Source organism: Rana temporaria, chromosome 6 (assembly GCF_905171775.1).
Source record: "Rana temporaria chromosome 6, aRanTem1.1, whole genome shotgun sequence".
In the NCBI taxonomy this organism is placed as follows: Eukaryota; Metazoa; Chordata; class Amphibia; order Anura; family Ranidae; genus Rana; species Rana temporaria.
The window spans coordinates 28,327,474-28,355,335 of NC_053494.1; the positions used below are offsets into that span (position 1 = coordinate 28,327,474).

Sequence of the window (27,862 nt, forward strand, 5' to 3'; positions counted from 1 at the left end):
ATTTCTTGAGCCCATAAACATGAATGATGGTCTGTCTGAGCCACTGCAAAATGGTGGGACGAGAAGCCAGTGCACTCTTACAGGGTCCATCCAGGGTGACAAGAAAACGATTCAGCCTTCCTGAGAAGAAATGGCTGAGAGATAGACACTCACAGCCAGAGCCCATGGAGGGCAATTTCCTTTTGGTAAACTGGATCAAGACAACAATATACTGGTTGAGGTGAAAGGCAAAAACTACCTTATGCGAAAAGGGACATCCTGGCCCTCGACACCATCTTGTCCCTTATTCAAAACCAGAAAGGGTTCCTTGCAGGAAAATGTTGCCAATTTCGACACTTGCCTTGCAGAGGTGATGGTTACAAGAAACACAATCTTGTGGGTGAGAGTAAAAAGGGGAACGTTTTATAGCGGGTTCAAATGTCGATTTCCAAGGCGCAGAAAAAAGCTCCCACATGAAACAGATAAGGAGACATGACATGGGAGATGCCCCAGTACATAGGTCCTGAAATATGGAAGTCAATGGTCTCCAGGCTGAAGGACAGGTCCACGATATGGTAGTGCAGAGGCCCCACAGCTAAGTGAAGAAATCGTTGTTGCACTGGAAGGATAGGGACATGCAGGAAGTCTCACTGGTGAAAGCAGGCGATGACAAATTTGGTAGGTTCAATGCGCAATTTTTAAACTTCAATGAAGACATTCACAGTTTTGAGATGCAGCATGAGACTCACAGCAGGACGGTCATTTCCTCATCTCACATGTAGAATCAGATGTTTTGACTGCATGTCGATAAAGCAACATAGGCTCAGGGTAAAAGGCAAGGCCTCAGGTACTCATGCAACAAGGACAATTGGTAGCAGGTGAAGGTCAGATGGCTGCATATGACCAAATTCACTGTAGGCCGACAGCAGAAACTGATGTCTCTTTGCAAGGAAAAGCAAAAGATAGGAAATCCTTCAACACTGTGTAGCTGGAAATAGTGCAGTGTTTGAATGGGCAATACTTCACACAACAAATTACATCCGCGATCAATCCCGCATGATAAAACCAGCAAGAATGGAGTATAAAAAGGACTCAAGCGTTTGAAGTGGACCCTGGTGCTTGGCCTGACTGGCTTACTCAAAGAGACTGAGGCAATGTGAAAGGCCCTGGACTTGCAAACTGCTCCACAGCTAACTTGTACCAGAATGGAGTCTGTAAAGTGCCCTATATGGAACCCAGTGCCCAAAGGTCATTTTCAGGCTTTCCAAGAAATGTCCAGTTCATTGGGGTCTGGATGCAATAATCCAAATACCAGGCTAGCAAGTCACAGCTGACAAGGCTACAACAGCAATGTATAGAAGAGTCTTGAGCAAAGAATTTTTTTTTTTAAAGGGTACTAGCAAAAATCAAGTTGGTCTAACAGCACAGCTGCAAAAAAGTTGTTCATCCTCCTAGAACACTCACTGGAAAATGACCAAGCCAAGCTGGTTGTGGTAGTGATAATCTTAAAGTGACGCTAAACAAAATTTATTTTTAAATGTGTTTTCTCAAACTCAAAAAAGAGTTTTGACTTGCCTGTAACTTCCATATTTTGGTGTTCAGGACAGGACATGGACAACTGATTCATAAACCATGGGTTATAGCCTTGTGCCTTCAGGCGATTAACACTGGCAATATTTTGAGGACACATCAGTGAGGACAAGGAGAAGGGTTCCATCACCTTAAGACACAAGCAAAAAACTGAGGACTCACAGAGTGAGGAAGGCTTAGGGGAGGAGCCCAAGGGGGCATATCCTTAAAAGCTTCCACCTAAAAGACCAAGCCTATTACCCATGGTGTATGAATAAGTAGCCTGTGTCTTGTACCATAATTAAGATGGTACCTTGTATTGTTCTCAGCCTCTTCCAAATACCTTTTTGCCGCGGTGATCTGACTTCCTGTTAGAGGGTGGCTACATTTCTTCTAGGTTGTCCCACACTATATATAGGAACGTAGCTACCCTTCTCTTGCTTGCTGCCAGAATGGACTATGCAATTTGAACTGTGTATAGAGCTGTGCACATGACCGCACTGCTTATTCCAAACAGAACGGGTGAGGTTCAGGAGCTCACCGAGGAGGTTACATGACGGCAAAAAACACAGTTAGAAAATGTAATGAAAAATATATTACAGGGTCAAATAGGTTGTAAACCTCCCTTTAATGTTTGTACCTCTAGGTAAGCCTAGAATAAGGCTTACCTATAGCTACTGTAAATATCTCCTAAACGTGCGCCATTTAGGACATATTTACTGTATACTGTGCCAATGATGTCATAGGCGCATGCGCTCTGAAGGAACGGCCACCTGTGCCGTTACCAGCAGCTCCCATGTGCATGCGCGAGAGTGATGTCATGCGGCTCCGGACAGTCACACAGTTGGAGTCTGTGGCCCCGGAAGGAAGACGGGCGAAGATGGATGCGGCCTGCAGCGGGGACGAGGTGGGCTTCGTTTGCAGGTGTCACATGATGTGCTAGCACATTATGCCTTTACTTTGCATGGAAGGAGGACATTTTTTTTTTACCAGCGTTTACTTCCTCTTTAAGTAGTGGATATGTATTCATTATTTGTGGGAATAAGGATATTGTTTAGTGTCACTTTAGGGTTAAAGACTTCTTGTGTCCCTAACAGATGAGAAAGAAAAGAAGTCGAACGCAAAACATGGACAACCTGTAAATATGCTAATCTGCACGATATAAAAATAAAAAAACACTTTACATTTTTTTTAATGGCTATACAACAGTACCTTCAATATTTGTTTTATATAATTTTTTAAATATTACAGGCATACCCCACTTTTAAGTACACTATGGGGTTTATTTACTATAGCTGCAAAATCAGGCTCACTTCTGCATAGAAACCAATGAGATTCTAAACCCAGCTTGTTCAATTACACCTGGTAATAAAACCTGGAAGGTCGTTGGTTTCTATGCAAATGTGAGTCTGATTTTGCACTTTCCAGCGTTAGTAAATAAACTGCATTGTGTACTTAAAAGTGGAGTATGTCTAATTAAAACAGATCACTTGTCCTTTGACGTGGTTTATGCTGAAATGTTAAAGTGAACCAAAACAGGCCTACATCTCACCATGATGCTTCAGGATAAGTGTTATGGTGCTTAGAAATATTTGTCTAGGCCTTGATTCCTACGGAGGAGTCCCTCAGACTCTAGGGCTAAGGCTGTATGTCCTACTCTTATTATTAAATTGTCAAAATAGAAAAAGCTTAGTAAAAGCTCCAGTAGTTGACCCTTCACCGACAGAGATGGGGCTAAGCACTGGGTAGGGGGGTGGTGCTTAGTTTCAAACGGAGGAAAGTATAAACCCTGAGTCAATTCTAGAAATACCATACAAAGGGCTTCACAGGGCTCAAATTAAAAATGAATACAAGGTGCAGCACTATTTTTAGCCAAGGTACTTTCTAGTCCAGAAGAGGTTCAATTCCAATTGTAATACATTTTTTTTTTTTTAAAAAGGTACCAAATTTGTCTTAAAGGTTTTAAATAAAATATAATGTTCATTCCTCAATTACATAAAAAACATCTACATCATATTTTCCTTAGAAGCCAGAATAGGTTCACTTTAACATTTCTTGTTAGGAGCCGTGTAACTCTTCACTATATGTTGGCAGCACACAGGTTTCAATTAACTCCAAAAGCTGCATCAGATCAACTTTTCACCCTGTTTGCATACCACTAAAGGCAAAGTGACCCTGGTACTTGACGCAGAATGAAGCCGCATTACAAAGACCAAAAAAGCAACCTAAGGGAGCAAGGTTCATTACTTACTCCTCTTTCAGGCGACGCTGTTCTCTATAAAACTCCTCTTTGGACAAAGGAGGTGCCAGCGACTGGGCTGGTAGAGCATTAGAATGAGCACCCTGAATGGCTGGGGCAACCCATGGAGCAGACACTGTGGCAGGTGCTGAGGGAAATCCTGGTGGTGGAACATTATAGCCGGAATTGGGAGGCTGACCAGGAGGAAACTGTGGAGGAAACTGAGGTGGTGGTACCCCAGGAGGAAGCTGAAGTCCATGTGGTGGTGGTGGAGGAAAAAGAGGTGTTGGAGGAGGGACATAGACTGGGCCTGAGGAGGCTATAGATGGCCCTTGGTTTCTAGGTGGACGATCATTGTGAGGATGCCGCCCACGGTTATGGCTGTAAAATATAAACAAAAAAGTTAATCAAACTTCAAATACTACTTATAAAGATTAAATATTTTTTTACTTTCCAGCTAAGTTTTTTATTATAATAAACTATATCTAAACAGTTACAGCTCAACATTCCCAGACTAAGTTTTGGATTAATTGTATTTAAATGGAAACGTTTTTTAAATGCTCTTCAGACTACATCTAATTAAGTTAATATACTAATATAAGCATCATCATATAATCAATAAGAATAGAGCATATAAAATACTCACTTGTCCCATCCCATGTGTGGTCTTGGGAGAGATGGCCTTGAAATATTGGCTCGCATAAGTGGAGCTACAAAAAAAAAAAATTAAAATTTAAAAATATCATTAGTAATTTCTGTAGGCCTAAAATAAGAAAACAAAAAGCATGTGACCCTAAAATGTAACCCCTTTTTGCCCACCCTAGGTGTCTCTTTAAAAATTATGAACACTTAGGGTGCGTTGGCTACCCCGATCGTTAGATGGGACCAAAAGCTGTCCTTGACCGCTTGGTCTCTCAGCTGGATGCACGCTCTTAACACAGAAACAAACATCCGCTGCCCAGTAACACGACATGTAGGTGATAGAGCCCACCCTTTTACCACGCACCTGTGTTAAGCAGGAGGCAACAAGTTAAAGGATTACAGTTGATCTTCGAGAACATGTTCCACCCATTTTTAGGTTCCCACTCGTGCAGCCGTTGCCTCTAGTGACAGCAAACCAGTGATCACCAGGTGATGTCACTAGGTGGCTCCGCCCCATAGCTCACACAGCGGAGCAAGCAGACATCCGGAACGGAGCCTCCAGCGCAAGCAGAGCTTTTTATTTTCAGCAATAGTCGGCGCGATTGACGATGGATCTGCACCGGGGGACATTTTTTTTTTTTAAATACAGGCATTGTCAAAAAACATGTTTTTCCATTTTTTTTTAGTTTCTTTACTGAATGACAATGTACCCCATATTCACATAGGGGGAGGGGGGCTTCCCTTGTTAAAGTGGACTTCCAGATTCCGATAAGTCCCCTTGCCCCCAGACCCCCTCAACCTACACCCAGGGTTGTGAGGAAGAGGCCCTCGTCTCCATTAACACCCCCTTTTCTGGCCTGCAAGTTCAGATAAGGGTCTAGTATGGATTTGGGGGTGCCGTTTTAAAAGAAATGTGGGCGTAGGGTTCCCCTTAAAATCAGTACCAGAACCAAAAGGGTTTGACATGGATTTGGGGAGGTTTGGTTGGGCCCCACACTTTTTCCCCAGATCGAATTTGTGTTCAAAACCGATTCGATGTGCATTCCCATAGTAGGCAATGAGCCTGGAATTCGCACATGAATCGCACCGCGGTGCTCAAACGCACAGGACTTTTAATTTCTCAGTGAATACGCACTGCCAATGCACATGTGAACCAAATGCATAGAAAGCCAGCTTCATTCATACGCCAGATGCTGTTCAAAATGCATCCAATTTGCATATAAGTGAACGGAGCCTTAATTATAGAATTCAGAATATATGACATTGCCACAAAAAACAGAGTTTCTTCTTACTTGGGGGTGGAAGGTTGTGAGTATTAGGAGGTGCCTGGCCAAGTACTGGAACATGGAAGCCCTGGAACACACAATACAAAAATATACATTAGATATCGCAGCTCATGGGGGCACCATGCCTAAATACAATCCAATGCCAATAAACTTACCTTGTCTCCCATCATTAGGCTGTTGGATGGTGGTAAAACATTAGCTGATGTAACTGGAGCAGAAGACCCAGTACCTGAGCGGGAACTCTCTCGCTTCTCCTGACTGCTGTTTGAGAAAAGGAAAGTAAATGATAAATAACATAATCTCCATTTTATGGTTTTCTTTTTATCACGTGTGCGTTAGAGCCACCCTGTCAAGTTTAATGATGGGAACCATAATTAAAACACGATTATGGTCAAAAATTTAAATCATATTAATTTCCACATTTTTATTGTAGGTACTTTTAGCGCAAGCATATACACCTGAAGAGTCATGAAATTTGTAAACTTACTTTAAGAGTCTCACATATTTACTTTACTGAATTCTCTCACATGTATTCACTATGCGTATGCACTGCTGTGTCACACATTTCACAAAGCCTGTCTTCTAAACTTACAGAGCTACTGAGAGGAGGAGTTTCAGCAGTTACTAAGGGAATCACTGTCTGCAGGCACTAATGTACAATGGGATATGTAGTCCATAGACATTAAATGCAGAGGAGAAGTTGCAAAGCATGCAGGGAAGTTGTAGAAAGAGATGGTCAGCAGAGAGGCAGCACTCAACATGAAATGGCATTTTTCAAGTAAGCTTATATTAGATTGTCAAAAATAGCTATTGTTTGTATTGCTTGGTCAATGCTGATGTTTTAAAATGAAAGTGTATTCTGTGACCATAGAACCCCTTTAATCGATACATTTTTTTCGAGTATGTAGCGTTGTATAGTGTCCCATATGTACAAATAAGATGCAAGCCTGCTGTGGCAAACAGCGAGAAATAAATAATGCTTTTCTGATTGGTAGCTGCAGGAAAACAGACTAGTTTATTCCTAAAGAGAACCAGTCACCATTAGGAATTTGTAATATTAATTTGCACATTACCTCTTAGAAATAACATTGATTTGCGATAATTTCATTGTATGCTCTACCTCTTAGAGTAGCAGTGTTAAGTTTGTCATACATTATACAATTCTCTAGTACAATTTTTCTTTCGATTTAGATTAGCTATGCAATCAGGGCAGCCCTTGCACTACATAGTTGAAGGTAAAACGAAAGAAAATTATATAGGAAAATTGTATAATGTATGGCCAGCCTTAGGCTGTCCTGTCTCCTGCATGAGTACAGTGGTGAAAGCAGACATAAAAAAAACTGTCAAATAGCAAAGTCCTATTTTAACAGTGCGAAAGAACCTAAAAAGCTTTGTGAGCTGACAGTTTTATCATTGTCCAGCAGAATAGAAAGGTTCTGGACTTAACCTTGAGCTCAGAGCAGGCACAGCACTGCAGCAGTATTGCTGGCACTAAGAGCAGGTGAGGTTGCACTATTAAACAACCTAAAAGGGAAATATTAAAGATTTGGGGCACTTCTTTGTTTTACATTTAAACTGATGTTATATCTTTTTTTACCATTTACTAACTGCGCAGTACATATGCGACGGGAAGAAAGACGAGCCAAATCTCAGCCTGCGCACATATGCGTCCAGGGCACTATGAGGTTGTGTGCAGAGAGCACACACACTGCATGTGCCCACCTCACTGACCAAGCTGTCACTGACCGCCCTCAGTCAAGGCTTCGAACCAGCAGCAAGCAGGATAGGCTCCAGATCCTGTGACAGCCGATCACAGCACTCACATTGTTATACAAAAGCTGTGCCATCTTTTAGGCATTAACGCCCACTTAGTCAATTTTTATTAGTATTCACTAATACAAACGGCACTAAAGCTATCCTTTTACATCCAAGGAAGCTGCCATTTTAGCCTTTTGGGTCTGCAGTTGCCATAGAGCTGCACATGTGACCAGTTATGATACCAGCCATTTGATAGCTTGAGAGTTTGGTCGAGAGCAAAAGCAAATGTGACGTTATTCACAGCATGCCTTGAATGTAACCGATTTGGGAAACCGTTAAAATCTTTGGGTTTAACTTACATTTTTACTATGTATGCAAGATTTGCTTCACAAACACATAACAAATATGTAAAAAAGTAAACCAATAGTAGGATGGAATAGCAAAGCTTTAAACAGACTGGAAACTCAGTTTTATGAAAACCTCAAATGGAGCCATTTGTATGGCTGGCAGTATAGATTTCAGCTTGCATTTTAATGGCCAAAGCTTTTTTGGTCATACTTCTTCTCCTGAGGAGCACTTTGTTTTGCACTCCTGTGTCCCAGACGTCAACTGACATCACAGAGTTCAGGCTCTGCAGGGATCCTGACAATGTCAGGATATGCCAAGATGCTTGTCTGGCAGCTGGCTCAGCCTCGCAATGCACAGATGAGAGCCTGAGTCAGCCGGTCTCGTCCCCTCCAGTAAGCGTTGGAGGGGCAGACAAAAGAGTCGATGACTGACAGTCACTGGCTCTCTGAAGACCAAGAACGGAGTGATCAGTAGTCTTTGATCGTCCAGTTCTCTGTGTAAAGCTGGCAGGGGAGAGCTGCAGCATCGATCATCTAGGCAAGTATGAATATTTGTTTATTTTGTAAACCTGCAGTTCTCTTAAGATTTGTACATCATTTTATGGAACAGATGAACTTACAAACTGCTGTAAAGACTTACTGAAATGCAGGCTCTGTTTTCTCTCTCTCCCTTTCTCTCTCCCTTTCCCTCTCCTTGGGGGCAGGGACTGGCTGTGCAGCAGGTGGGTCTGCAGGGGGAACCGTCTGTGGCTGAGTATTAGCTGGAGGGTTTGCTTGTGTTGTACTGGGCGCTGTGGAAAGGCTTGTAGTAGTTGTCTGTGCAGCAGAAGTTGTTTCTTGTACAGTAGCACTAGTAGTTGCAGTAGTAGAAGTAGTAGCAGTAGTGGGGGCAATAAGAGGATCTTGCTGCCGGGACGTCAATGAACGAGTTTGCTGTGCTGAAGTGCGTGGAGCTGGTGCTGTTTGCTGCTGCCGTGGTGGCGGAGCAGATTGCTGTTTGCGGATGTTCTTCGCATAACCGGTTTCATTCTTAAAATTATTGACAGCCTAGACAAAGCAAAGTTATGATAAGTTTACAGAATTTAACATTGCAATAACAAAAAAAGTGGCAAATGGGTACACTTTAATGTAGCTGCAAATAAGAAAAATGTAAGGAAACAAAAAAACCTGTATCAGATAACCATAAACATAATTTTCCAGCACTTGATCCAGCTAGTCAATGCCAAAGACAAAGACTTTAACAACTTCCATACCGGGCCTATTCTGGCACTCCTCTCCTACATGTAAACAACATTTTTTTTGCTAGAAAATTACACAGTACCCCAAACATAATATAAATATATACACATTTATTTATATATATATATATATATATATATATATATATATATATATATATACACACACACACACATACACACACACACACACACACACTATATATATATATATATATATATATATATATATATATATATATATATAAAAAATATTAGACTAGGGAATTTGCAACTTTTTACGTCACATGGTATTTGCACATTTTATTTTTTAAACACGTTATTTGGGGGAAAAAAACATGTTTTAGGAATTATAAAAAACAAACAAAAAAAAAAAAAAAAAAAACCAGTAAAGTAAGCCCAATTTTTTTTGCATAATGTGACAGATAAAGTTAGGCCGAGTAAATAGATACCTAGCATGTCACACTTTAAAATTGCACACCTCACATGTGTGATTTGAACGGCATTTACATATGTGGGCGCAACTTATACGCTCGCTTCTGTGCGTGACGAGGGCGCTTTAAAAAGAAGATAAAAAAAGTTGTTTATTTTGCCTTTATTTTTACATTTTTATTTTTGATCACTTTTATTCCTATTACAGGGAATGTAAACATCACTTGTAATAAAAATAGTGCGTGACAGAACCTCTTTATTGAGAGACTCCACATCTCTCCTCCAGGCTGGGACGTGACGTCATAACGTTGTGCCCGAGCATTTTTCGTTTTTCTTCTTGCGCTGCACAGAATCTCTGGCCAAAAAAAGTTGCCTTATAGCAAGCGGCTTGGAAAAAGATATCTTGCGAAACTGGGGTAGTTTTTCAATGCACAGCAGCTAATGCTTTATCCGACTCTAGATCATAAAAGTGATCAAACGTATTAAACTGCTTTTTACATGGCTTGGACAGTAGTGCCTTGTATATCTGATAGTTTTTTTACAACCAAAACATGCTGTGAGAAAATGTCCATCATTTATGAAGTCTGCTGTTACCTGACGCAGGAATTTGTTGGCGATTAAGTTATCTGGTGAAACATCATTTTGATGACAAGTGGGGCACGTATGCTCATCGGATTCCAATAAAGATGTGCGAATACCTATAAAAGAAAAAACAAAAAGGGGGGAAATCAAAGATGCTGTACCCACTTTTCTGGCAATAATCACACTGTTATTGTATTGTGCCAAAATCACAAAGCGACATTCTTGGTTCTGACAGCGACTCGCGCACCAAAGTCAGGAAGTTCTAAAATGCATCACTTTACACTGTGTTGCATTGAATGCCCCAAATGTAAAAGTGGTGCCAATTAAGACCCACTCTCTTTTGGCGTACAGAGAAAAACTTGCTTAGACACAGTTTGCAAAAGTGTCTCACCTGCATTCTAAAAATGGCACAGCATGAGCCAAATGCAAGTCCAAGTTCTAGACAGGTATATGAATTTGGCGCATTCGTCACCACTTTTTAGAGTGCATGAGAAACATTTGAGCAAAATCTGCCTTTGCCAGTCTTTGAGTTTCAGGGTTTATTCAGCAACATGCTAAGTGTTCAAACCAACCCATCAGATGTGATACACACAACACTTAAAAAGACAAATGAACACTGAAAATTAAAAAATTTTTTTTAGAAGACGGTAAATTAATTTTGTACTATGAGACCAGACCCCACCATCTCAAAATGACTCGCCGGTAGTCCACATTCTCGCTGCAAAGAACACCACTACTTTAAAGTACATATACATAGGAACAACATTTTATTAGTTGTGGATAGAGTAGTGAAATGCTTTATCCCGGCTGTATCCTTTGGGAGAAGTTTTTTCTTGTCCTGAGACCCAAAGGAAGTGAGAAATAAAACCGTCCAAAGTGAGGGCAACTTTTTTTTGTCTCTATAACGTGTGCATGTTGGGAGACTTTCCCTTATTCCTGTTCTGAAAACTGGAAATTTTTGCATTTTCAATCACCTTTTGTCTAAGTGATAATGTTCATCAGGACAAAGAGGGTGGATCTCTTTTGAAAACACAAAAAAAACAAGAGGGAGGTTCAAAACATCCCCTGCTCCATTGAAAAAAAAATTTAATAATGGTGATTGGCCAGCTCATTACTGCTCATGTTTAAAACACCTGTCACTTTGAAAGCCCCGACAAATCAGAATCCAGCTGGTCTGTCCTGGAAGCGCCGATAGAGAAGAGCAAGCATTTCAAATCCCCAGACCACTGGAGCAGCTACACTGTCCTGGTGTAATGATAGTGGGGAACTGGGGGGTTCTGTGAAGGTGAACGAATCCTTTAAAGGAGTTGTAAAGGAAATAAAAATGTTGCCTAAAATTAATGTCTGCAAGGTAGACCGAATAGTGTAATGATTCTGTTAAAGAACAAGTAAATTCCTTCATCTATATCACCTCCGGCGTTCTAGTTTGTTCTCTCATTCACTTCCTGGTTTGCAGCACTCATTCATGCAAGAACTACATTTCCCAGTATGAATTGCGGCACGCCCAGTAATTCAAACCTCCTTGAAGTCTCTAACAAGTAGAGAGCATCCTGTCACACAGATGTAGTTCCTAGGAGGGGGCGAGCACGTCACGGACCACCGCAGTAAAGCCTCCCATCACGGTGGTGAGTAACAATCAGACAAGCAGGAAGTGAACAGAACAGAGAAGAAATAGAGCAACTTCTGGAGCAAGAACGAACAATGAGGAAGTGAAAAGAGGAATGTCTGCAGCTAAAGGATGCTTATTATTAAAAAAAATTCCTTTACAACCCCTTTAAGTTGAAGCTCTGACCCACCTACTTTCAATGACAGCTAAGCTACTGGCCATCACATTATTAGGCTAATCAAGGGATGTGGGAGGTGGTGGCAAGAACTTCAGGAAATACATTACCATAACTGATTGCATTGGGTTTTGGGGCTTCCATTTAACTTATGAAGAAATAAAAATGTGAAGCCCCACGGCCAACTTTTAAACTTTGCACGTCGACTATAAGAACATTGCTCTGAATAAATGATGTAACACAAATGCAGAGCTACTCACAATCATCACAATAGCTGTTCCCACAGCAAGGGATTACCACTGCATCGGCCATAATATCTTTGCATATCATGCACAGCAGCTCGTCGGGTATGGGATCTTCCTCTTCAGAAGAGGAAGATTGTTCATCAGGCAGAAAAGGAGGCTTTTCCTTTTTCCCCATGGCATATGCCACACTGCAAAACAAGGTCAGAAGTCAGGTTAATTGTCAGGTATGTAATACTGTCCCCTGTATTAAAAATGCTGAGCAAGACACTTACGCATCAATAGTTGGTATGGCATATTTTCCAGTGTTTGTAAGCATAGCTCCCCTCATATTGGGATCCTCAACCTCCACCATAAAACTACGCGGGATCCCTGTGCTCTTTTTTATCCTAGGCGCAGACTCAAAGCTTTTGTCCTGAGAAGTAAACACATACAGTAAAGGTCAACATTAAACAGGTATGAAATATTCTACAAAAGCTGAAAAAAAATTACATATGGAGAATTACTAAAACCCACACAAGGGGGGAAAAAAGAAAAGAGAAAAGGTAAAAAAAAATTGTGCTTTGAAATATTTAATTTACTTTTTTTTTTTTTTAATGTTGGGCAAACCCAAAAAGGATAGTCATCAGGGCTCAAGTCCTGCGGGAACGCGTGGGAACGGAGTTCCTGCACTTTTTTCACAGCAGGAACGCTGTTCCCTTTGCAGGACTAGAGCAGCCGAGCCGCCCAACCAATCCTTCACTAAGCGGCGATGCCCAGCTCGAGTCACTGTCAGGGGCAGGCGAACCTTAGTAATCCTTTATGTTACTGGCCGCTTCCTGTATATGGATTCATCAGGTAGTGTGCGGGTATTCCGTCACTTCCTCGATGCCGCAATGTCTCCTGGGAGCTTTTGTCATTCTTCCCAGGAGACATTGCGGAGGTCTGCCGCGAGTTATCGTGGGATTTAGAAAACTTGCGGTTTAGTAATTATGCATATGAGTGTATCATTTTTTTTTGGTGGGGGAGTGGATCTTGGGTGGGAGTTCCCACACTTTTTTTCCCCAGGACTTGACCCCTGGTAGTCATACACACATAAATTCCTCCGTCCCACACTGAACCACGTGGAAGGAATCTGCGCTGCCAACTATTGCGTTTATATACCCGAGACCAGGAGGTACTCGGGTCCCATCAAAGGGCCACTGGAGTGCAGAGGTTTATTTTAATAGAAGAAGCAGGTCGATTTAATGACTTAGGCAAGGGAACCATGTATCCCAATGGCTGGTTCATACCTACAGTTCAGTTGAAAAGCAATCCAATGGAATGCTTTTCAGAGGCATTTGGCAGATGGTTCGGAGGAGATACGTTGTCTGTGGGATGCCCATTTAAATATTGTAGGGTCACTACATTGTGCCGCAACTGCGTACATTACAAGCTTTTTATTTAAATTTGTCTTTATTGATATTTTCAACAAGTGTACAAGAAATATATTCGTTACAATACATCAGATGTCCCGACCGGAGCAAAATGAACCTGAGAGTAGAAAGTAGGCAGACTAAACATAAACAGTCGGTCATTTCTAACTAAACAGAAATAAGTCCTGCCGTGCTCAAAACCAAAATAAGCTCCATAGGGGGGGGGGGGGGGGGGGGTAGTTAGGGGGGGGGGGGGGCAGCAGGGTAGGCATTGCAACTATGTAGAGGAGTGAGGGTGAGTAGAGAGGCCAGAAAGAAAAGGAGAGAGATGAAGAGTCGGAGACGTGAGGGAGAGTATCAGACAGTTACAGTACATTTGGGGTGAGCTAGCCAGGGTGACCACCTATACAGAAACTTATCCATATTCAAGTTTTTTCTAGCAACTAGTCTCTCCATGTCACATTGGAGGTTTAGGTCTGCAATAGTATTAGAGATGGACGGGCAGTCTGTACATTACAAGCTTTTGCGGTGTGGCCACATTTACTTTAGGTTATGTTTGCCGGTGGTGCTGCCCGCAACTTGTGGAAATATTTTTGTTACAGCTAAGTGACAGCCAGCTTTATAGCACCTAATAAATATGCAATAGAGATGACAGCACTCTCAAACTTCAGAAAATGCAATGAATTATTTGTTAAATTCCACGTAGGACATCAAACATCCACGATACACGAGGACAATAGCAGCATGGCTAACATTTTTCACAAACCAAAATGCTTAGTCATAACCCTCTAGGCAAATGTGCAGTTAACCCTTAAATACTTAAAATGTCAACTAGATTAAAAAGGGGTTGTAAACCTTCGTGTTTCACCTTAAAGCATCTTATGCATTAAGGTGAAAACACCTCGCTGTCACTGGCCCCCCTGAGCACCCGTTTTACTCACCTCAGCCCTTAATCTCCGTGGGCACGATCCCGCGTTGCTTTCCCCCAGCTCTTCATTGGATGATTGATAGCAGCGCAGCCATTGGTTCCCGCTGCTGTCAAATGACGCTGCGCGCTGGGGGCAGGACCGATTCATACACTTGGCGGCTATTGACACAGAGAGCATCACACGGGAGCGCGCCCGCAAGGTGACCCCCCTTGGGACAGAGCTTCCCTGAGGGGGTTAGCTCTTGCGGGGAGGAGTCGAGAGCTGCCATGGGACCCCAGAAGAGGACGATCGGGGCCACTCTGTGCAAAAAGAACTGCACAGTGGAGGCATGACGTGTTTTTTTTTTTAAACCCGAACCTTTAGTGTCGCTTTAAATTAGTGCTTGGAGTGCGCTGGGTGTCATCCGCCGTGACTGCACAAGTGAGATTTATGTGGCCGTCTCCTACCGTGGTCTGCATCTGCTTTTTCTATATAACATGTAGCCAACTTTCACTTACTGTTTTTTTAATCATATTTTTTTAATGTCAACTGCACTTGTTTTGTCTGTTTGGGGCAGCGCACGCCAAGCACCTATTCGTTTAATTTGATCTAGCTGTTACTCAAAGAATTTAAGGCCCCTTTCACATGTGCGGCCCGTATGTCCGCTTTTTTCATCCATCCGTTTGCGAATAAAAAAGGGACATACATTGGTCCCTATGTGATTGCGGGTGTCAGCGGACCCGTAATCACCCACCTCCGCAAAGATCCGATTTTGCGGATGGAAGAAAACACTATTTTTTCTTCAGTCTGCGGATCGGATGAACACGGACACACGGTCCGTGCTCATCCGATCCCTCCATAGGGGAGAGCGGAGAAAAGACAGGGCGGTCCCTGCACAGTGTGCGGGGACCGCCCTGTCAGACGCCGGCTCAGCGGGGATATACGGAGTGATCCCCGCTGAGCTTACGGACACACAGAGGCGGATCATTACTGATCCGCCCCGTGTGAAAGGGCCCTAAGGGTTAACTGCACGTGCTTGGGTTAGGATTATGCGATTTAGTCCGTGAAACATGTTAACCATGCTGCCATTGTCCTTGTGGAGGCTTCATGTCATATGTGGATTTTAACAAAAAAAATGCATCAAACTTTCTACAGATTGGGAGAGCGGTCATCTCTTTTGCATATTTGTCAAGTTTTCCAGTCAACCCTTCCTTTAGTTTACTGGTTATATCACCCGGAGCACAGTTGTAGTCCTCCCTATTATTTAGAGGACCTAAAGCCTCACCATCTTCTGCTGTATAATTCCAAGTTCAGCAACCTCATACTTATTACTTTAGCATCAAACTAGAACATTCAAATTTGTTTTCTATAAAATTACAAGTGTGTCAGGTGCAAATATATTTTCCCTACAATATAGTGTTAAAATCCAACAAAGCTGGAAAATAGGATTTTTAACAAAATCCAATAAAAAGTATACAGCTTTTTGTAAATATGGCAGCCCCGTGTGCAGATATTACAAATTAAACATAGGTTTTGTAAAAGAAGAGGAATAACTGATTCAAAACATCGAGCTGATCTTACATTTCCTATTTAAATAAAAAAACAAATGATCCTTCCACTGAAAAAATATGTACAGTTAGCATTTTAAAGACTGCAAAATGTCAGACATACACTTACGCCGTTCGTAGGGCAATTCTTAATGTAATGGCCAGGCTTTAAACATCGAAAACACGTATATGTTGGTGGTGGGGGGCCAAGTGGCTTCTTCATATAGCTGTTAGAAAGTTAAGAGAGAACATATTACTGGTTTAAACCCCTATTATTCCATGAGAAGTAAGGAGAGTGAAACTTCAGTTGACAAATACACTTACTTGCTGGGGTCGTAATCATGGCCAGACTGTGACATCATTGCTCTGATTTTATCGTCCTCAGAAGCATTGGCTTCAGCCAGATTGGCGGTCTGCTCAACAGGCAATTGATTAAGGGGGGGGGGGAAGAGAAATTAGTAAGTCAGATAAGATGATGTTGCAGGCCTATACACAGCCGGCACTCACACACTCAATGCTCTTGTATGCCATTAATTCCCGTCCTACATCCGGGGTGAACTGTGAAGTTTTGGTAAAGAGGGGGAAGGGTGGGGGTATGTTCTGTTCACAACTAAAAACTGTGTTTGGTATAGATCTATGGACAATTATTCTAGTCAATTGACCTCTACAATTCTGAAGATATTCAGTACTATAAAAGGTCCACCATTAACTAGGCCATGTTTATACCTGACTTATAAATGACCTAAAAAAAAAAAAAATTGAGACATGCGCAGTGATGAGCCAAACTTTATGAGATATGGCAATTTTGCAAAAAACACTACATGCAAAGGTTTAATGGCAAATCAAAATATAGTAGCAGAGTAACACCAAATGATCCTTGTCAAAGGAAGCTGATGAGAAGTCTTCTGGGATGTAGCATTAAGAGCAAAAGAAGCACTTCGAATGGGTAAGCCTACTTGGTAAAGTTTCTACAGACTGTGTCCTGGTTGCGTTTATGGACCTGAAAGAGTGCAGTACATGCTCCCTTATAGGAGTAACCCTTCATGCATTTTTCTTGCTGTTCCATTTAAAGTAAAATTCCATGCAAAACCCAACTGGTCTTGGGAATGCTTCTTATACCCTCCTAACACCTATTCTGACTAAACTGTGTAAGAAATATTTGTATACCTATTTTTAGGCCAATCAGGCATGTCAGCCAGCACCAGTTGCAGAAGAGCGTACTCGACAATGGCTGGCAATGCCTGAGAGCAGCGACGTCACCCATAGGCTCCTATGGCCCATCTGGTGTTGGTGCTTCCTCCTCTTCCCGACATTGGCAGCTGGCCGACAGAGGGGAGCCGGTTCATGTGACCGGACCAGCCTGAGAATAGGCAAGTGTACATATTTTTTTTTTTACATTGGTTAGTCAGCATAGGTGTTAGGAGACAGGGGATGCAGCCTTTTTAAGGCTAGTTATGCTTTTTAAAGTAAAATTCAATGTAAAACTTGATCTTTTGGAGCATGTTAAACATTACACCCATATGTATTTAGGGTGTAAATGCTCCAAGCACACGTTCACCTCATCCCCCCGAATCCACTGTCGCATTTTAAAAACAGCGCAGCTCTGCGAGGCTCCGACCACACAGAAAAACTATTTACAGGAATCTGTAAATGAAAGAACTACAAGCGGTAGACAGCTTGTGCTTCTCAATGAACTCGTCGTTCATTCACAAGCTTCAGGGTTTGTCTTGTCTGCAGGAGCCCCAATACTGTACCCATGATCTACTAAACACAGATGCAATGCTTTGTAGGCTCCTGCAGAAAAAAAAAAAATTCCAAATTTTTTTCAGCAAAAATATGTGCACTTTTATTCCCTAAAAAGCTGAACTTGGCCACAAAATTGCAGGCACATTTAAACAGAATGAGAAAAATGCAACGATTACAGTGAGCTATCATAGCAATCAATCACACCGATTAGTGTTCAATGAGAGAGAAATGTCATTACTTTTTTCCCTCATGCACATTTATAATATAAGTTGTGCTTTTGAAAATGCAAACATACTTTGCAATTCTCTCAGTGATTGTTGGCCACAGAGGGAGTGCCAACCTGTAACGTTTAGCTCGCATTGGAAGCCAACCGATAGCGTGCTATTTAAAAATGTTACATAGGCAAAACTCAACTCAAACGTTTAGCACTACACATCTGGAAATATATTAGTATAGGACTACTGGTGCTCAAGATAACAAAATTATTTGATAACAAAAACAAAGCAAAGCAGTCATTTAAAAAAGGAAACCTGCACTAAAAATCCAAAAAAATCGAATAAAATAAAAAAATGTCTCAGCTTCTAGTTTCCTAGATGTCGTCATTTTAAATAACTTGAGTTCTAATTTCATGTCTGCATATTTGTCCCAGGTCAGTGACTCAATATATTGAACACAAAAAATTGGCCCGGCAACTAGAATTTTCATAAGATAGTCAGTGAAGGCATTCTACATATTTTTTCTAGTACAGGTTTTTAGGAATATGGCATTCAGCTTGGCCTACTGAATATAAGTGAAGAGATGCGACGGGTGTGTTAAAAAGTAAGTATGCTTCCCAAGGCCATTTAACACATTTGTGTTTTCTCAGCAAACGGTGCTTGGCTCCATGGTAGATGCAGGCTTAGAAGATCAAAGCAACCACAAAATCTATACATATCTACATCCTTGTGCATTAGCAGATGCACTGTCCTCTGGCCTAAATTCAAGCTGTAGGCATGTGCGTTAATGTGGTAATGGGAAATTTTTATTGTTCTGCTTATGTGCCATGGGTTTTAGATTACATTTCTTTGGTACTGAACAACTTCATAACCGTTTCACTAGGAAACTTATTTGTTTATGTGCGGTGCAATCGCATGATTTGCATTCAAAAATTCAATTGACAAATTAGAAAAGAAAGGAAAAGACTTAAAGGGGTTGTAAAGGAAAACATTTTTCCCCCCTCAATAGTTTTTTTTTACCTTTGTGCAGTCCTCCTTCACTTACCTCATCCTTCCATTTTGCTTTTAAATGTCCTTATTTCTTCTGAGAAATCCTCACTTCCTGTTCTGTCTGTAACTCCACACCGTAATGCGAGGCTTTCTCCCTGGTGTGGAGAAAGCCTCTTGAGGGGGAGGGGGCGAGCAGGCAAGTCAGGACACTCTACTTTGCAGATAAAGGAGCTGTGTGTTTAGTGGGCGTCCTGACCCTCCTGTTTGCCCCCTCAAGAGGCTTTCTCCACACCAGGGAGAAAGCCTGGCATTACTGTGTGGAGTTACAGACAGAAGAACAGGAAGTGAGGATTTCTCAGAAGAAATAAGGACATTTAAAAGCAAAATCAAAGGATGAGGTAAGTGGAGGACTGCACCAAGTTAAAGGAAGCTATTTAGGGGAAACATTTTTTCCTTTACAACCCCTTTAAGAAGTTAACCAAAAGAGACACTCTACAGATCTCTTGAGAACTGTGAAATATACTCAGAATACTTGGTAAGCGCTTATAAGGCTCTCACCGAGCTGGCAGATTATGGCAAGGCTTGCAAATAGTTATAGCACATGTGGTGTAGAAGTCATTGGGGGTTATTTACAAAAGGCAAATCCACTTTGCACTACAAATGCACTTTGAAGTGCAGTCGGTGTAGATCTGAGGGGAAAATCTGATTTCATCATGTGCAAGCTAAAATGCTGGTTTGTTTTTCCTTGCATGTCCCCCCCCACAGATCTACAGCAACTGCACTTCCAAGTGCACTTACATTGCAGTGCACTTACATTGCAGTGCAAAGTGGATTTGCTTTCTGTAAATAACACACATTGTTTCCCTTTCTCCCAAGGAAAAGAAATAAAGCAGAACCTATTTGAGATTTTCAATAGGATGAACAATCTGATTGCTATAAGAATGAATGGATATTCTTAGGGGTCCAGTGTAAGTTCACCTTACAGATTTTCTGTAAGGTGAACACTGGACCCCCTCGCCACCCCCCCTACCTTGGAGTCCCACATGATCCCCGGCTGTCAGACACTGGATCGCTGCTTCACTGGTACAGATAGGAGGCATTCTAATTTGTCAGGGCCATCACATGGACAGCGCTGACCAATCAGAATCCACCTTAGCCAGTCCAGTCAGCACTGGAGGAGAGAAAACCAAGAGGATTTCAACCCCCCCACCCCATACCTGACAGGGTGGGATCTTGGAACTCACTCGGTCCTCGGCTGCTTCCGCCACCATCCTCTGTGAGGGAATCAGGAAGTGAAGCCTGATGGCTTCAGTGCCCTATTCCCTACTGCGCATGCGTGAGGATCGTGGCACATCGTCACTCGCTCTCTCCTGGGAACAGCGTTTCCCAGAAGACAGCGGGGGGGGGGGGGTTTGACGTCACAGGCTGGATTCCCTGTGGGTATCAGACCCGGAAGTGGTGCAAGTATCTGCACCCCCCCTGAAAAGTGCAAAATGTGTCACTGGAGAGGGGGGGGGGGGAGGGGGAGGGATACAAAAAGCGGAGGTTGACTTTTTGTGTGAACCTCCGCTTTAATGTGTAAAGGGCTTCCTATACTACAGTTCCATAAGCTTATTAAAATTGTTACCACCACTACATGCATCAAGTCACATCATTCACTAGACACAGACCACAGAACTGGGTCTAATATTTCCTTCCTTACTCCTCAGGGAAAGGCAGAGAGAAGCATGGAAGATGCAAAAGGACTAGGATTTGGGACATTAAAAAAAAATTTTTTAGTTGAATATTAAGCTAAAAAATGTATTATAGAAGTCTATTTCTCAATTTAAGAACAGGTATAAACATGGCCTAATGGGAAGCATAGCTGGCTGTCTTCAGGTTTTACTGCCCCAATTCCAGTGATGGGCCAAAACATATGCCTCGTCGGTTTATTTTCTCCTAATCCAGTTCCATTTTTCAAATAAACTATCCTGGCATAGTTGGGCTCAGCATTCACTCACAAAACAGGCAAACTGTTAAATTTTTTATTATACAGAGAAAATTTTACATCAATATTAACTTCATAGCCATATGTTTTTAAAAACAAACATACAGAAAAGCAATCCAAATTATTCATGTATGAAAGTGAGCCAGTATTGAACAAATACATGTATCAAGTGCATTATTACAGCAAAACAAAGCATTAAAATGATGTTCTGACTGTCAGCACTGAAATCTCAAGAAATGGTACAACACATTCAAATGGGAGCCGTTAACTTTAGCAAGATTTTAAACCACACATTTCATCATTAAAGAGATGGCCTCGATTGCAATTTTGGGGAGTAGAAGTTGTGTCCTTGTATAGTACAATTAAAAAAATAAAAATGAAAAAAATATATGTCATCGTCCATATACGACAAACGTTAACCCATATTATCTTCCTTTTTTAAATCCTTGAAATCTCAAAATGGAAAAAAAAAAAGGCAAAAAAAAAAAAAAACTATTCTTCTTGTAAAGAAAGCTTCAGTTTTTTTCTTCATCTTGAGTACAAGTGGTTACAAAGCAGAATAAAAAAAAAATCCAAAATATTTGCTTCTCCCGTGGGGATTTCATTTAACATTTCAAAACTGCATAAAATTTACATTTCAAGAAACTGAAAAAATATATGTTACAACAGACGTTTCAAGTGTAAATATTATAAGAAGGGACACTAGTTGAACAGTAATGTGCATACATATACCTTAGAAAGCTGGGCCAGAGAAATAGATGAAGAAGCGTCATCAATCTGTTCACAGAAAATTAAATAAACACGTTCAAGCATTACAAAGAAAAACAGGGAAATTTTCAGTCATTGACACATTTAATACAACATTTCAATGTCCCTTATTGTCACATGTGACTCAAAAGCCGAACAGAAAATAGATTTAAAAAAAATAAATAAAACTTTATAAAAAGAAAAAAGAAAACATTATAGAAAATGAATAGACCCAATTCACACTTCTATGTTTCAGAATGCAAGTTAACCATGTCATCTTTAAATGGGTCTTGCATATAATCACAGGGCGACTAAGCACTGTGAATGCACTAATTTTAATGTACCAACGTCCCGGAAAAGTGACAATGGAAATTAATGGACAAATTGGACTTTTGGCAGTACAGGTAGTCAATGTAAAAGATCTATAAATATTTATTTTTTTAAAAATGCATAAATAGAAACTTGTATACATAAGTTCATGAAACAGTATCAGCATATGATATCAGTGCATCTAACACAAAGTAAGAGATAAATGTATACTTATACAGATACCTTCATGGCATAAAAGCACATAGCGTCAAGAAGGTATAGAACTCTTAGTGTTTGAAGCTGAATCCGATATGCATAATGGTAGATCTTGCATTTACTCTCGACATGTTTCGCTTACAGGACACTTTATCAGGAGCATAAAGGTGGGTCAAATCGAATCTCAAAGAGTCGATCCAACCACTGATTGTGTGGTAAAGAGTGTACAACGTTTTTAACCTAACCAGCCTCCTGGGCATGTGGTAGGTACTCGTGTCCAAAGGTACAAAGGTAGAACTATGGTATAAACTGTTGGTAAACAGTATATGTAAATGGTCATAAAAGCCCTAACCGGGATCCCACTGGCAGACCTTGGACTGAAGTAGACTCCAAATTGCAGATTGCCAATTGGCCAGACAGAGGAGAGGTAACCACCTTAACAGCTACCGACAGAAAAATAAATCTGTCATTAAGTAGAACAGTGTCTGATCATAAAGTTGAAACAGCCAGGAAAAGAGACCAGCAACAAAACGGAGGTCCATGCATAGGCACCGTGACACACGGGATCACCTTTGATCCACCTTTATGCTACTGATGAAGGGTCCTGTACGCGAAACGTGTCGAGTAAATGCAAGATCTACTATAATGCATATCGGATTCAGCTTCAAACACAGAGTTCTATACCTTCTTGACGCTATGTGCTTTTATGCCATGAATGTATCTGTATAAGTATAAATTAATCTTACTTTGTGCTGGGATGCACTGATATCATATGCTGATACCGTTTCATGAACTTATGTATACAAATTTCTATTTATGCATTTTTTACAAAATATTTATAGATCTTTTACATTAACTACCTGTACCGCCAAAAGTCCAATTTATTAGTCCAGTAATTTCCACAATGTCATCTTGTCCTTTTCTACAAGCATTAAAAAGGTAAGCAAAAAACATTAAAATGTACAGATTTATCATGTATAATTTTTTTTTTTTTACCAATTGAGGTACATTAAATTTCTCTTTTCAGTTCTAAAAATGTTACATTTTTTGAAAGTAGAAGTCTAGTCAAATCCTAGCTATAAACCTGCCCCTACCCACATTTAAAGCCTCTTCAAACTACCCTGTAAAAAAAAAAAAAAATGCATATACTTGCCTATACAGAGGGTGCACAGGTCCAGTCACATGATCTCTCCAGTGGTTGGCTCTAGAGAAGAGGAGATATCTCCAGCAACATCTGCAAAGCCTGTTCGGTGACATCCCCTGTAGGCTTTTTATGGGGCATCCGTTGTTGGCCGTCCCTCCCCTACACTGAAGCTGGTGATCATGTGACCTCAGCATAGGTAAAATATATTAATCTTTTTACAGGGTAGTTAGAATAGGGGTGGGAGCAGGTATAGGTATAGTTAGGATTGGACTACCACTAAGTGTAAATGAGGCCTTATAAAAATATTTTCTCTACCACCTTCAACATATAGAAAATTATAGATGGCTAGAAGAGAGACAAGTGTATTATTTTTCTTTGTTCACAACCTAAAACATGTAATTGAAGAGTAATTCATCATCTTTCTTCTCTTCTAATTAAAGAGAAAACATTTATCCAATTGGGTCATACCTTCAAAGTGGGGAAGGTTAAAAAGGCATTACTATATAGAACCTGGAAGATTAGAGATTGCCAATATATCTAGCTCAATAATAACACTCCTAGGATAGCTTTAACAAACTTGCAACATGCTAACCCATAGCATAGCAACACAAGTTTGTTCCCATCTTGAGCCGCAAGCTTTAGTCTTGCTTTTCTCAACATCGGCAACTTGCAGGCTTAAGCCTGTAGTCGAAAATTCAGGTAGCAATCGGCCTGCTCAAAAAAAAACGGCCACCATTCGGTCCATGTCGTGTAGCTGATCCAACAAAAGCCGGACGTTCGGCTGACTTCTGTCAAAGGAGCTTGACCAGAAAAGGTCTGCCGATCAGTGATTGTTGTACTAACATTGGACAGCAATGTATTTGGCCAGTGATGGGGAAGCTTGGCACCCCAGATATTTTGGAACTACATTTCCCATGATGCTCAATTACACTGCAGAATGCATCATGGGAAATGTAGTTCCAAAACATCTTGGGTGCCAAGGTTCACCATCACTGTACTAGGCTTGACTTTAAATCAACCCTGTCGCTATACTAAACCTATCCAGGCAAGGCATACCTGTAAAAGTGTAAACACTTACCTTTTCATGCCTGAGCTGCCAAACGTTGTTCCATTCAGGAGAAACCACTGAAGGAAATCTGCTAGGAAACCGACACTTCCAAGAATGTTGATGTTCCCAGTAGCTCTCGCTCACTCCTCATGCTGACCTCCATTTCATTACAAGAGGCAGTAGTGACATGGAGATCAACAAAAACCACCGGTGAGACCTGCGGGGGACTCTCAGGCATCAGGGGAGGATTTTTCATGAACAGTGTAGAGTTTAGCAGAATAGATGGCAGAAGAAAGAAATATTTACACTTTTAGGCCTCTTGCACATGATACTCCTGTTTGAGCATCTACTTTAGACACCAGTTCAGGCGGTTGTTTGTATTTTCACATATATGCGTCCACCCATTCTCTTTTTGTGCAAATGAGTATTTGCGCACATGACACATTACTGACCAAAAATGCTGTTTTTTTTTTATTTTACTGAAGAATGTGCAGTGCTTGTTTAACTTTCCTGCGTGCATAGGCACATTACAAATAATGGGTTGCATTTTAGCTCAGGAAAAAAAAAAAAGCTGTACTGAGCTTTTTCAAGCTGCAGTGTGCAAGAGGCTTTAGACCCGGTTCACACTGGGGCGACTCATCAGGCGGCTCAGCCACCTGACGTGTCACATCCCATTCAATGCAATGGAACCGCTCTAATAGGAGCGACGCAAGTCGCTCCGACTTAGAAAAAGGCTCCTGTACGACTTCGGGGGCGGCTCGGGGCGACCTGCATTGACTTCTATACAGAAGTCATTTTGCAAATCGCCCTCAGGACGACTTGCAGAGTCGCCCCTTAAGTCGTGCCGCTGCTGTGTGAACCGACTTACAGATATGCGTTGCCTGGAGAAGTTTAGTACGGCAAAAGGGTTAACATTTGAGTAACAAAGCTTGAAAATATTTACCAACAATGGGGCTATTCAAAACAAAAAATGAAACAGTTGCCATTAAAGTAGAAAATATATATATATATATATATATATATATATATATATATATATATATATATATATATTTTTTTTTTCTCCCCATTTTTGGATAGAGCAGGGGGGGGGGGGGATAACCCCGGTCAGCATTGTTTTTATCATCTGTGTCTCATTGCTGAGACTTTTCCTTCACTTCCTGTCCCATAGCCAAACAGGAAATCCCTGCAAATTAAGATCTTGTTGTGGGGCTATCCCCCTACTTCCTATCCTAGGGACAATGGTGGGTCATCTGCATGGAAATATAGAAAACTGGAGTTCTAGTATAATTTAAACATTCCGAAATGTGGTTTAACAATAACTTTTACTAGACAAAAACTAACACAAAAGCGTAGAACAAAAACACCCGCAATAGAGTAACAAAAATGAGCAAAGTAGAAAAACCATACCCGCTGTTCAAAATAAAACGTTAGATTGTTTGGGACAAATGCTTTGTATATTAACTTATGTTTTCAACTGCTTATGTTGAATTCAAAAAGAAAAAAAGTTTTTGGCCAAACAAAAAGGCCAGTTGTCATAAAATAGAATTGTTCTTTAGCTCAAAGTGCTGCTACAAAAAAAAAATTGTACAGTCTTGTACATGAGAGATATATAGAAAAAAAGGGCAATTATTTTTTCTTCTATGAAGTGGTAGAGGTCAAACAAGGGACGGGTTAAAAAGAGTAGTAAACCGTGCGTAGGGGAGCAAAGATTTCCCGCCACCGTAGAGCCGAACGTAGGGCCACCTTCAGTTTGGAGGGGAGGCCTGCCCACATAGATCGAATATCCGGGTCAGGCGGGGTGCCCTGGCGTTTGAACGTTACTGACAATGGTTCTCTCCAGAGACATGAGATGATTGTCCATGCTTAGGACGAAGCTAAACATATCCCCTGGGGTTCCCTCTCCCCCTCATCACCCTCCTTTTACCCCTAGACCCCTTGTCCTCTGTCCTTTCCCTGGTCTCCTACTCTTCCCCTCCCTCCCTGGTTGCTCTGGCTTTTCTTGTAAAGAATTCCTCCAATACAAAATATCTTTGATTCAATGTTACAGAAAATTAGCTGAGTGGTCATACCAGTTTAAACCTACATCACAAAGGAGAGGTTTTAGGAATATCTGGGGAATCAGAGGTAAGGGTCTATTTAGGTAATGTGGAAAACCCTTATATAAAATACAAACTGCATACTTTAAACCCCCCCAAAAGAAAATAAAAAAAAGGAGGTGGGACATACCCACTATGATGTGCACAAAGCACTGAAATTTTCGGCCGAAAATTGTGTTTTCAGCATTTTGGAGATAGAGGAAAAAAAATGCAGATAATGGCGCCGAAAACGCATCAAAATCATAACATGGGTGTGTTGATGCATTCTTGCTGCAATTATAATGCATTTCAACATGGCACTAAAAAGGTGCCGATATTGGCTGACAGATTCTCATTTTAAATTCATGATTAAAAAGTTGAATAGACTACAAATGTAAAAAAAACAATTATTTTTTTAAATAATAATTTTTGGTCAAGTGCATCCTGAACTTTGTTTGAGCGCCAACATTTCCATTCTGTGCACCTTAAAAATAAAATATAGATGTGTGTTGGGTCTGCAGATTTGGCAATAACCTTTACATGGTTCTCACTGAACAGTTTTTGTACAGATTTAAAGATCGACTTCCCATATAAGAAAATAAAAAAATAAATAAAAATAAACTATCAGCCTGACAACTACATGATTGCAGTGGTAAAGCCGTTAACATCCATGGTCACAGTAAAAAGGATCTTAAAGTGGTATTAAACCCAAAAATATACTGCAGCTTCCCAATCATTAGATGTGGTAGCTGCATACGTTTTTTTCTTTGGCCTTTCCTCCTCTGTTGTAACCTGGTGATCTGGTCAGTAAAATCTCCTGCATTAGTGAGACTGGAGGAATGTGCACAGGAGGCACAGCAGCACTGTCAGGAGGAACAGGGGTATTTTTTCAATGTATAAGCAGATTTATATACACTAACAAATTGAAGCCAAACTTTAGCTCACACATTGTAATCAGTTACAGCAGCTTTTTCACCCTTTTGGGGTATGGCTCACATTGATGCAGTGCGCCATCAATGAATTTTGTAGTGCAATTTGAAGGATAACCACCAGTGTGACTATCTGCGATTTGGATGTAGCGGAGATTTTGAGCCGTCTGAGAAACAGCACAGAGTCCTGGAAAACCCACTTGAATCGCATTGAATTTGAACTCCTCTGCATTTTCCATTCAACTATATGGGGCTCAAAATCGCACTACATCGTACCAAACACGTATCACATTCGCACTGCATATATGTGAACAGCCTGCACAGAAACCTGTTATTTCACTAGTCAAGTGAATCAATGCGTTCTAAAAAAACGCACTCAAAATTGAATCATCGTGAATCGGGGCTAAAAGGTGCCTTTCATGAATAAAAATGTATCGTTTTAAAATCACTCCTGTCAGTGTTAAGTGGGTTGTCTCTTGCATGTAAACTGATACATTGTGCTGTAGTTT

At 41.0% G+C, this 27,862-nt stretch overlaps 1 protein-coding gene across 4 annotated transcripts in view; it reads right to left on the minus strand.

Annotated features, from left to right (window-relative positions):
* RBBP6 (RB binding protein 6, ubiquitin ligase) overlaps nt 1-27,862 on the minus strand; it is a 69,692-nt gene that overhangs the window by 15,662 nt on the left and 26,168 nt on the right. For 2 of the 4 annotated variants that reach the window (XM_040356526.1, XM_040356528.1), the window contains exons 4-14: nt 21,615-21,659; nt 16,269-16,357; nt 16,069-16,171; nt 12,371-12,510; nt 12,114-12,286; nt 10,085-10,188; nt 8,461-8,867; nt 5,871-5,976; nt 5,722-5,782; nt 4,434-4,497; nt 3,800-4,168 (exon numbers count right to left, since the gene is read on the minus strand). In XM_040356526.1, the coding sequence (XP_040212460.1) occupies nt 3,800-4,168; nt 4,434-4,497; nt 5,722-5,782; nt 5,871-5,976; nt 8,461-8,867; nt 10,085-10,188; nt 12,114-12,286; nt 12,371-12,510; nt 16,069-16,171; nt 16,269-16,357; nt 21,615-21,659 (1,661 nt within the window). The remainder of the gene's footprint in view (nt 1-3,799; nt 4,169-4,433; nt 4,498-5,721; nt 5,783-5,870; nt 5,977-8,460; nt 8,868-10,084; nt 10,189-12,113; nt 12,287-12,370; nt 12,511-16,068; nt 16,172-16,268; nt 16,358-21,614; nt 21,660-27,862) is intronic. The other 2 variants (XM_040356529.1, XM_040356527.1) reach the window with 1 other exon arrangement.